At 46.7% G+C, this 12,295-nt stretch overlaps 1 protein-coding gene across 4 annotated transcripts in view; it reads right to left on the bottom strand.

Annotated features, from left to right (window-relative positions):
- SLC25A26 (solute carrier family 25 member 26) overlaps positions 1–12,295 on the bottom strand; it is a 154,002-nt gene that overhangs the window by 125,493 nt on the left and 16,214 nt on the right. The window contains exon 1 of one of the 4 annotated variants that reach the window (XM_075938548.1): positions 10,642–11,033. The exons of the other annotated variants lie outside the window; for them this stretch is intronic. Coding sequence (XP_075794663.1) covers positions 10,642–10,824 — 183 coding nt within the window. The 5' untranslated portion in view covers positions 10,825–11,033. Of the gene's footprint in view, positions 1–10,641; positions 11,034–12,295 lie in introns of those variants that run through there. 4 annotated transcript variants of the gene reach the window in all.

Below are 12,295 nucleotides of genomic sequence, written 5' to 3'. Positions count from 1 at the left end.
CTCTTATCTAAAAATGCTGTTGCCTTTTCAAATTTCTTATGACAGACAATGAAGTTCATTTCACATCCATCCACAGTCAATTTCACTTTCACTTTAGATTAAGCTCTTAGAACCAGGGTCTGTCACTGTCTTTAGGCAAAAACAGCGTGGATCTGAGCAGAGCCCGGATCTGGCTGGCTGAGAGTTGTTTAATAATTGCAGATGGCAGTTTCTGTTGGGGAATGTTTGTTGGGTTTTGTTTGTTTAAAAATAACAGTTTTAACTGAAATCTAATATGTTATACAAACTTTAGGATTAGCAAAAACTGTCTCATACGCAGGTTAGGGGCTAACTTTTAGATGACAGATCATGATGCTTTAAAAACAAAAAAAAACAAACAAAAAGAGACCTGGAATATGGGCCAAAAGCGAAGTGACACAAGCCACTTTCCTTCCCCTGCAATTGAATAGGTGTGAAGTTTTCAAAAGCACTACTCATTGCTCTATGTGCATTCCCAAGCTATGTCAACACTGCAGGTATTTGTCATCAGAGAGTATGCTAATGAAGCACTCATTAGCATTTGTCATGCTGTCATTTGCATATTCTCCACAGATGCTTTTCGTGCAAGAGGTTTTTGCGCAAAAACAAGCAGTAGACAGGTCCGTTTTGCGCAAAAAAAAACCTTTTGCACAAGATCCATTATGCCTCAAAAAATGAGGTATACAGGATCTTGCACAAGAGGGGTTTTTGTGCAAAACGGAGGATGGAGCTGAAATCTCTCTTCTTGCTGTTCTTTATTTGGGGCTTGAGAGGATTACAGGGTAAACTGCTATCTTGGTCCCACAATGCAAGTACATGTTTGAAGCCCTTTCAGTCCATGAGAGTTCAACATCCCTCTACTCGGCACTTGGAAGGAACCCAAAACTCGGATCGCAGCTGTTAAAAAAAGTGTTGGTTGTAAGTGAAGCTCTATCACACACACACACCCCGCACTGACCTCAGAAGAAGCTGTCTGACACACTCAACCCAACTGAGCTTCGGGGAATTCTGACTTCCACACTTCCTAAGTAGGCTGTGGTCCACCATCACCTTGGAGGAAGCACAACGGTTTTGGTTTGCTGAGGACAGCCACAGAGTTTGCTCCTTCTCTTTGCTCTTCATGGGTAAGCAAAAGGTCTTGTTCCTCTTCACCCTCTTCTCTTCTTTACAGTCCCCATCTTCTAGCAAGGCCAGATAGCCCATTCTATCCTGACACCTCCCCAGATCTGCCACTGGTGATCTTTTCATGCATTGGGGAGGAAGTGTCCCATAGCTCACTGGAAGTCTACAGGAGAACAGGTGTGGCCCAGTGAATTCTGGGGCAGAGTCAAAGTGCACCGACAAGACTGAAAAAGCTTCTGGAGCCTACCACAGAAGAACTCTTTCCTCCTCATTTCTCAACAGAACAAATCCTCTCACAAAACAGGCGAGCGAGTCATTGGCTAGATTCTGAAAGTGGAAACAGGAAGAGAAGGACACAAAGCACAGACTAAAACAAAGACACTAAAAAGTGAAGAACAGGGCAAGAGGAGGCCTGAAGTTTGCCAACAAAGACCACAGCTGACAAGTGTTTTATACTGACTAACCCACAAAACCCAGGTCGTAACCATAACAATATCTAAATATTACATGGAAAAAATTGTTTGTTAGCTAACTTCCCCAGGCAGAGCTCCAAATGACTTTTTTCTCACCTCTGTGGAAAAGTCAGCAGGATGTAAAATTCACGGTGTTGAACTGGCTCATTGGCTCTTAGAAAGGAAACATTGTCAGTCAAACTCAGATAAACTTACTTTCAGACCATAAAATGAAGTTTGCAGCAAGTGGGAGAGGGTGGGGAATGTTTGTACTCTGACCCAACTTTCCTCTAATTACTGCATATGTCACCATTATAAACCTGACAAAGAGACTGGGCTAATCAATCCATCAAGTAACGACCCATAAGCAGCCCAGTGTTACTGTTTAGAATGGACACTGTCCATTTTAAAATAGCGTTTCCTGGTCACATAATTGACACCACCGTTGATGATTAAAAGTGAAATAATTTTAGAACATCTGGTTTTCCTTTCCACTACTTATGATTTCATGTTTTCCAAGTACTTCTGGCAGCTCTTTGTAAAGACCTATGAAGACTAAACATCCAGACTATATCGAGGAAGATGATGAAGAGGAATTCTGACCCGTAGATGCAATAAAAAGGTTTACTACCTGCACCCTTCGAGTGAACTGAATAGTGGTGACAACAGGAAGACTCTGTAGCTCTTCGCATATGCTACCACTGCAATTCTCCTATCTTTCTGGGGATGATTTGGTGGTGTTCTATAGCTCTTTCCCCTTGTGTTTTATCTGTCCATTTGTAAGGGTGCGGCTACACTGCAGCATTATATCAGAATAACGTCCGTTATTCTGAAATAATGCAAGCATCTACGCAGCAATTCTATGCTGATTTCTGTAAACCTCATTCCACGAAGAATAACACCTCTCCCGAAATAGCTATTTTGGAATAGCAGTTGTGTGGACGCTCCACCACTGCTATTTCAAAACAGGTTTCTCCCCAGGGCCATTCAAAGTAATTACTCCCCAGTGCTTCCGTGACTCTAAACTAAGGTAGTACGTCCATATTAGGGAAGCCCGCCTCGAACTGATGTTGAGGCTTCCCTGTAGTGTAGATGTGCTATTTCGAAGTATTTCTTCCAGAATAGCTTATTTTGAAATAAGTGTACCCTAAGTGATTTCTTCAATGTTATACATGGCCTGTTTCAATGTTTTGATATTCAGAAGCCCCTGCAAGTAAGATTCAATTGTGGAAAAATTGTATTATACTTTAATTATATAAACTGTGCCTAGTGTCAGATTTTATTTGCATTTTTCATCTCACTTTTTTGGGGGGGGGAGGGGAGTGTCACTAATGTGCTTAACTCCCTCCATTCCTAGAGCCTCAGTATTATCTGAGCTATTTCTTGTCTAGTTTGTTGCACAGCTGCTTTTTGGCTAGGGTGCAAATATCACAGGGGAATGTTTTAGCTTTGAAAACCAAGGAGGATAACAAACCTCACACATTAATATTGGTTTTACACTATACAGGCAGTCCCTGGGTTACGTACAAGATAGGGACTGTAGGTTTGTTCTTAAGTTGACTCTGTATGTAAGTCGGAACTGGCATCCAGATTCAGCCCACTGCTGAAACCGACCAGCGGCTGACTACAGGAAGCCCGAGGCAGAGTTGCTCTGCCCCGGGCTTCCTGGAATCAGCCTCTGATCAGTTTCAACAGGCTGAATCTGGACGCCAGTTCTGTACATACAGATTCAACTTAAGAACCCCAGGCGTCCCCAAGTCAGCTGCTGCTGAAACTGATCAGCGGCTGATTCCAGGAACCCCGGGGCAGAGCAACTCTGCCTCAGGCTTCCTGTAGTCAGCGCTGGTCAGTTTCAGCAGCGGCTGACTTGGGGATGCCTGGGACAGAGCAGCTGGGGTGCTGCTGGGTTGCTCCAGTAGCGCCACTCCTCGGCGCTACTGGACCAACCCACCAGCACCCCAGCTGCTCTGCTGAAACTAACCAGCAGCAGCTGAATCAGGACGCCTGAGGCAGAGCAGCTGGGGTGCTGCCGGGTTGGTCCAGTAGCACCCAGAGTGGCGCTGCGTGACCAACCGGCAGCGCCCCAGCTGCTCTACCACAGGCGTCCGGAAAAAAGCCTGTACTGCTGGGGGGGGGGGCGTACTAGCTGCGCCGCCCCCCCCCCAGCAGACCAGGGAGATGCGGGCGGGGGACCGAGACGCATCGCGGTCCCGCCGCCCGGGTCCTCCGCGGGTTTGCTCCGCGTCTCCCTGGTCTGCTGGAGACAGGAAGCAAAGCCGCGGAGCACGCCGGCAGCGGGACAGCCGCGGCGCGTCTGGGCTGTCCGCTGCCCGCGTCCTCAGAGGCTTTGCTTCCCGTCTCCCTGGTCTGCTGGCCTCCAGCAGACCAGGGAGACAGGCAGCAAACCCTGTTCGTAACTGCGGATCCGACATAAGTCGGATCCGCGTAACTCGGGGACTGCCTGTATATGAATTTTAGGGAACATGTTGACTCTTACCTCCCCTGCCTTATTTTCACATCATCTAGCATGCAATATGCGTAAGATACAAACCCTCGTTCACCCATCGGTCTCAAAGCAGTCTACTCGCACTAATCAGCTGGTATAAACAAACCTTCGTTCAGCCATCGCTCTTAAAGCAGTCTACTCGCACTAATCAGCTGGTATAAACACTCCTTTAGGTAGGTAAGTATCCACATTATAGAAACAATTTGTTATATCAAAGCACTTATTTTAGTGGGGGGGAGGGGGAAAAGGAAAAATGCCTGAAACCCAGAAGAAAACTACTCAAAAAATAATAGCCATTCCCAGTGGTTATAGCTTGATTGAAACTTAATGACTAAATCAGTAAAACTATAATTACAACTTTCACCCTCATGCTTGCAACGTGGAATACAGTAAAATTGATCAAATAAAATTTGATATGCAACAACGGTGAGAGCTCAATGTGTGCCATATTTATTAGGTGGCCAGCTGTACCAAATCTCCTAATCCTGCCCGTAATTATTTTACAGCTTTGTTTTTCCATCAAAGACAGAGAAAAAGACCCGTGGAAAGCACAATCTTATTGGCTCAGAAGTGCCCCTTGCAAGAATACAGCTGCCCCAGCATGACACACAGCCTTTATTTACAAAAAACAAACAAAAAAATCCCCCCACATCCCCAAACACACACAACACTACACAAAAAACCACACACGCACAAACACAGTATGAAAGATGCCTTGGTTGTCAATATACCCACGGCTCTGCTGTTGTCTGTAAGGTAGTAGGGACCAAGCATACTACAGAGAGACGCAAGCACCCATCTCAACTAAACTTCTGCTGTGCCTCAGTTTACCTAGAGGAAAATGGAAATGGTCATTTTCCTGCCTGTCATATGTTGCGATGCTCAGTGCTCGCAAAGAACTTTCAGCTCTTTAAACAAAAGGTGCTCTAATTACACAGGATCAGCTGCGTCGGACTTCCTTTGGGCCACGTCTGATGAAATTTTCCAATCAGATTTTTCTTATGCGATCCCCACGGATAATAAAGGGTGCTTTTCTTTCTGAGATAGAATGCTTCCCTCTAGCTTCTCTCTCTGGCTAGCACGGCTGACCTGGGTAATCATACACGCCGAGGTCGGCTCGGCCTCATTGCATTCTAGGACAGAATGTTTTGCAGCTCAGAAACTTGGAGGTTTCTTTCCTTTGCAGTTTACGTGCTGTGAATTCGCTACCAGGCACCCAGCAGCTGAGCTGCCGATAGCAGAGATGGGAGAGCGAGTGCCTGTTAAGGGTTCGTGGGATACCTATGGAAGCTGATTCCTTACTATGCCTGCACCTTGCTGACACCACGGGGATGGTGGACTAAGATCAAATAGAATCTGCCAGGAAGTTACCCAGCAGCTCTGTAAAGCAGCCAGCCTTCACTCGGCCTCCCACCTCTTCCTTCACGTGCAGCACCAAAGCCACTGGGAGACCATTTACGCACACTGCCACTGACCGTGAGAGTAGTTTCACAGAGCCCCTAACTCCCACCCAGCCAAGCGAGTTGAGTTTCTAAGGTTACGAAAATGCCAATAATGAAAACTTTGAGAAATACAAACAAGGCAAAAGGGGCCACACGGCTTCTCAGAAGCAGCAAGAGGGAGGTGCTACACCCCACTGTCCACCAGCTGAGTTGTCCCCCTGCCTGGCTGGAACTGATCCCTGGCTAGGACCAGACAGGCCAGTTAGACAAGGAAGCCCGGTGTAGTGTAAGCACAAAGGTGGGTGTGATGGAGAAGGGGCAGGAAGAGAAAGGATTAAGTTTAATGGGGGAAAAGGACAAACCTAAACAAATACAGGTTGGACCTCCCTCGTCCGGCACCCTCAGGACCTGACGACTGGTCCCAAACAAAGGGATCTGCTGGACCAGGGGAGGTCCCTCCCAACATGGCCTGTGCTGCCCTGCTGCCCCTGGGCTAGGGCTTCAGCCCGGCCCCACTGCTGCCTGCCTGGCTGTGGTTCCCCAGGCTGGAGCTCGGCGGCTGGGGCTGGAACTCCCTAGATGCCACCACTGGGTGGGCAGGCTTCGCTCAAGCTCTGCAATGTAATTTTTAAAAGTTATGCTGCAGAGCCCCCAGCGGCACGTAACCATGTAACTGCTAGAATGTACATGGTTACATCTTTACAAGGCTTTTTACATCATCCTTGATTTGAATGGTGACATCAGCACAAATACTTAGGAAAAGAGCACCAGGGTATCCCTAAATGCACAGAAGTTTCATAAAGTGCACGATTACACTTACAGCTCCAAGAACCACCCGGCAGGGAAGCATTTTCAGTAGCTGAAAATCATGCATCATTTGATATACGAAGTTAAACAGTTGTCAGTTGCCCTGCCCTGCCATGTCACTTTGTATTTTCTTGTACATCTGCTGGGACAGCTGATTTAGAAATGCAAGACAGCCTTTTCTTCAACCTGACAAACTACCTTTCAGGTACATGGCTCGCTGAATAAGAATGCACAGACTACAGAAACGGGGTGGGGGGAGGGGGAAGGAGCATGACTTTGCTGCTGGCAAAAACCAAACTGGCTTGGTCTTAAACAGCTCTATCAGCACACATGTAACACCAGCATCATCTTGTGGTCATACACCCTTTTGAAGTGAAAACCTTTTCCTGACTCAGCCACACAGAACTGCAATTCTGCAAAAGAAAAGGCAGGAGCCCAAGCCAACGTGAGGGGGAGGTGGAGTTATTGTGGATTTGGAAGGATAGATACTTCCTGTGTCCTGCTCAACTCCAAGCCAAAAAAAAGCCGAGGTTAGTCATTGTGCTTCATTTTACATTAGAGAAGAGGAGGCAGATCCTAGGATGACCAGCACCTAAAATAGACTTCGCAGCACGCCACCAAAGAATACTTTAAAACAGAACTGAAGAGACACGGTGGGTGAGGTAAGATTTTTTTTTACTGGACCAGCTTCTGGTGGCGAGAGACACTAGCTTTTGAGCTTAGAAGTGTGTCTCTCCCCCCCCCCCCCCCCACACACACACACAGAAGCAGGGCCAATAAAAGATACGACCTCACCCACCTTGTCTCCCAGCCTCACCATGACTGCAACACCTCAGTGTTAAACATAACTCTTATTCCAAGACATGATCAGGAAAACTCAGCATGCAACTCGCTGAGATTATCTGGGGTGAAACTCCATGTGAATATATGGTACCATGAACTGAACTGGGGCCATTTAAACGTGCTTCCATAGTAAAGGAGACTAGATTTACACTGCCTGACAATGGCCGCATTTCATCCTAGATGAGTCCCCAGAAGTACTGCTAGATCAGTGGTTCCCAAACTTTTCGGCATCACGCCCCCTTTTTTATTTTTGAGACACCCTCACGCCACCCCCTCTACCCTCAAAATAGCAACAAAACTTGTTGAGAAAAAAAAAGTTGCCATTTTAAGAGCAGAGCAGGCGGAGGGTCTTTTGAAGTCTACCCAGGACACTCCACCCTTCCCTGAATTTTTTTACTGGACGAACTGGGCTTTTTCTTGGGGGGAGGTTTGGTCACCTCGCACCTCCCTGGAATTTTGTCACGCCCCCCAGTCTGGGAACCTATGCGCTAGACTGACGGTGTAGCGCAAATTTGATAATCCAACCACATGGCTCTTCCAATATGACTGCTGACACCATTAGGAAACCGGGCCACTCAGCCGCATACAGCCTTGGTTTTCGTTCAGATGCTGGCTCTCATGCCATGCCAGGCATGATCCTATTTCTGACCATGCCCTCTGCCAATCACGTCTATTCCAAAACCGGTTTAGCAGCTGAGCTCTCCTGAAGAGCAGGAGCGGGAGCTTGCAATTTGGAAACAAAGATTCCAAGCTTCCATCCCGCGTGAAGTGGCACATCTAAAGCGCTGGTTTCTCCAAACGGCAAGATCACGTCAGATTTGCTGGGGAAGGGAGGAAGAGGCAGGATAACAGTGAGGTTTGATCTTGAGACCCAACGTCTCCCATTCGGCTACATAGGCTTGTCCCTGGACTTGCGCGTGCACAAAAGCAAAAAGCCGTCTGTCTATCCCCATGGCTGCAGTCAGAGAAGAGAGCATAGTTTAGCACTCAGATCTAGACAGACACCTGGATGTTCAGTCACGGTACTCTGGTGTGCCAAAGTCTCACTGAGTGGTTGTAAGCAGATATGGTGTCCTGCAATTAGCCTGCCTACAGCCCAAACCTGTCCCATAAGCAGCACAACAACAAAATCAACCTGAACTTGCCCTAACGAAGGTTGAGGGGGACATGTTTGGAAGGTTCAGTACGAGAAGACATACACGTCTTCTGATAGCAGCACCCACTTCTTATACAGCAGGTCAAGAGCATCAGCTCCATTTTTTACAAGTGAGGAAACTGAGGCTCAGGCTTTGTCTACACTATGGCTTTTGCTGGAAGAGGCAATGCAAATGAAGTGCCAATTATGCAAATGAAGTGCAACAATATGCTAATCTATTCCAAGCCGTTTTTGTGCAAGGGGTTTTTGCGCAAAAACAAGCAGCGTGAGAGCTTTTTCCCTCCCTTTTTGCACAGTAAGGAAACGTCCACACTGCTTGTTTTTGCACAAAAACCCCTTGCACAAAACTGAAAAGCAGCAGGACTTCAGCTTGGACACCTCTTTTCTTCTCAACAGTTGACGTGAAATCAAATGATCTAAAAAGTAGGCCCTAAATCCACTTTCTTGGCGCAGCCTGTGCCAGGCAAGAAAGGCCAAAATCTAACTAGACACCTAAGCACACTCCAAATGAAGTGCCAGTACTCAAGTAGCAAACACACAGCTATGAGCCTTCTGGAAAACAAGGGTCTGAAATTTGCAACTGCTCAGCAGTTTGTTGGATCATGCCCTAAAACAGCTGGCCGGCCACCATCATGCCAGCCGGCTGCCATCATGCCAGCCCTTTCTGAGCTTGGAAAACACAAGTCTGTTCCATATTTCAGGGCAAATTTGCAGGAAAAAGCAGTGCTAAAGCCGCAAGCTGCTGCCAGCACCACCACAGTGGTGAGTAAGCTTCAGACTGCTCATTGCAAAGGAGATGTGGAAGCAAAATGCAGGACAATGTAGCACTTTAAAGACTAACAAGATGGTTTATTATGTGGAGTTAGTGTTAATGGACTGCTAAAAGATGACAGCGCATCTTGAGGAGGACAAAAGCTAGGACAGACCCTCCCTCCCCTCCCCTGCTTTCCACTTGCTCCTAAGGGTACACCTACACTGCAAAGGAAGTCTGAGAAATCAAGTCAACTGATTTGGGCTTCCACTACATGACCATGTAGATTTTCAGACTTTGACTCTGGCTCCAAACCCACGCACCAAGTTTCAGAACTTGGGCTCTATGCTGCTATTTTAACCTCGTAGCTCAAGCCCCACAGGCCTGAATCACAGAGGGGTAGCCATACTAGTCCGTTAACCTGGGCTCTCAAACTCGCTGCTAGAGGGGTGCTTGGGGTTTCTTTGCAGCACAGGTATGCCCTCAGGGAGAAAAGCCCAGGGAGTGAAAGGGGGAGGAGGGGAGGGATGAAAACACAATGGCTGAATTAGTTAATACAATTGATACACTGATTTTTCAAGTCTATTCCAGCCTGAACACTCTGAAATGCAAGAAATCTTCTCTAACAAGGTTAAGACTGTTGATATTTTCCAAAACTAAGAGTATTACACCCCATGTTATGACTTTTAAATTGTGTGTCCCTAATAAAAATGTGTAATAATGAAAAACAGTGAGAAATATTTTTACCACTTTGGTTTCATTTACAGACTTAAACTACACATCAAAAAATGTCTCCAGGGTAAAAGTTACCATAGCTACTGAACAAGAACAGGTTTATATAACCTTCTAAAAACTGATCAAAAAAAAGATTTTTAACACCACAGTAACCTCACCATTTGAAATCTCAGATTAGATGTTCTTTGGCCCCTTTTTTCAAGTGGCTGAATTGCAAAACTATCTGTTTCTGAGAGAGAACATTCTACTTTACAGTAATTAAAAATCCATCCCCCGAATATATACAGCCTATCATGCTACCTCAGTTTCCCTGTACTCCCATCTGCTTGTGTGTTCATCTTTTATCTTATACTTACCTTGCAAGCTCTTTGGGGGAGGAAATTCCTTTTGTTTTATGAAGCAAAATGCAGGACAATGTAGCACTTTAAAGACTAACAAGATGGTTTATTAGATGATGAGCTTTCGTGGGCCAGACCCACTTCCCGCTTTTGATCTGAGGAAGTGGGTCTGGCCCACGAAAGCTCATCATCTAATAAACCATCTTGTTAGTCTTTAAAGTGCTACATTGTCCTGCATTTTGCTTCAACTACCCCAGACTAACACGGCTACATTTCTATCACTTTTGTTTTATGTTTGTACAGCCCCTGGGGGGTGTGGGGGGGAGTGGAAGGGGAGAGGGCAGGCCCACCCTCTACTCCCAATCCCAGCCCAGAGACCCAGTGATAGCAGCTGTCTGTTAATGTCTCTAGTAACAACTTCATGACATCTACAAATCCTTATACCACAGTGTTCCCCAACACCTTCCTTACCACATGGTACCTGCTTTCACTGTCTCCTCTCAGACTCTCCTCAGCCCCTGCTCTCCTCAAATTCCTCACTGAGCTAAATGCAGAGGAGCTCTTTTTAACCAGTCTCAACTGGTTCTTAATTGGTCCCAGGTGTTCTGACTGGTCTGATTTACTTGACTCTGGAAACCTCCTAATTGGCTCCATGTGCTAAATTGCCCTGCTTGATTCTGGCAAGTTCCTGCTGGTTCTGGACTAGCTCTTGTTAGTTTACCCTGGGAACAGAGACTTACTCAATCTAGGGCTAATATACTTCCCCTCCACCACTCTCCCGTATTCTTCTGGCCTGACTCAGTCACAATGTGTGGTTGAAAACTCCTTGAACCTAGTTAATTTCATTCTTCCAGTGCGAACAGTGAAACTACACAAGAGAACACTCAATGTGGGTGAAGCACTGGAACGAAGGGTGATCAGCTTTCAGAATTTCTTCTGGATAGGAATGATTCTTCAGTGACCATTTAGTTTTCCCCTTCCCCCACTGACCTATGGAAGCTTTTGCCACTTACCAGTGAATTCAGAAATTTCTCATATTAAACAACTGAAACAAGTAATTTTATTGCCACAGTTTCACAAGATTTTTTGTTAATGGCACAGTTCAGAAAACATCACCACTGAAGTGAATAAATCAGAGGTGAAATAATGTAAGGAGATCATGTCTGGAGTTCTAACAGGAGCCCAACGGAGGGGAGTTAGGAGAGAAAACTGCATTAAAGTGAAAGGGAGTTGTACACCTGGCTCCATCAGGATTCACTGAAGTCCCAGCCTAAAGATATTCACCCATCAGCACTGTCCCCCAGTTATTTAACAGTTAGCCGGCTGCCACAGTTGGGATTCAGGTATTGGACATGCAATACGCAAGGGGCCAATGCCACACTGTGATTTTTAAACTTGTTCACAGCTAGAGAGCCGTGTCATGTTTGGTACCACCATGTCAGTGGGAGAAACAGTCTGGAGCACAAGATAGCAAAGTCGCATTCCTGGACAAGCCTTTCAAATGAGACCCAACTCTACCCATTTCTGATGACACTGTAGCTTCAAGGTTTCCCCCAGCTGGCTGACCCGGACTAGAGCTGGTGAGGTGGAGGAAGGCCCCTCGCCGCGCCACAGCGGGGCAGCACTGAAATAACGACCCTCTGGACTTTTCACAGCACAGCCTCCCCTTCCTATCACTAACATGCCCGCGCAATGAGATTTTAATGCCAACGCCTCATTTAAAACAGAACAAACCTCAGAAGTTTCTAGAACACACGCTGGGAAACTCTCTCTGCAACCAATGCAAGGAGTGTAAAAGCCTGTTTAATGAATTAACCACTTGAATGTTATGTTGAACTGGTTAACTGATCACACGGGGACAGGCGGGGAGGCCTAGGTGCACCATGCTTGGCCCGCCACTGATGGGGGCTGCTCTTGATGGGCAGGAACACTCCTGCCCACAGCGCGCTCAGGCTGGGCGCACCAGACAGGGGCTGCTTCAGCTGGCTGGAGCGCCCCCTTGCCTGAGGTGGGCCCCACAGGGCTGAAGTAGCCCCGTGCTCATGGTGGGGGGGCTGCTCCTGCCCCAGACAGTTAATGGTAACCAGTAAGTATCAACCGGTAACGGTGATGTTTACCAGTTAAA

Source organism: Pelodiscus sinensis, chromosome 11, assembly GCF_049634645.1.
Source record: "Pelodiscus sinensis isolate JC-2024 chromosome 11, ASM4963464v1, whole genome shotgun sequence".
NCBI classification, from domain to species: Eukaryota; Metazoa; Chordata; order Testudines; family Trionychidae; genus Pelodiscus; species Pelodiscus sinensis.
This window is presented reverse-complemented; position numbering and strand designations above follow the sequence as displayed.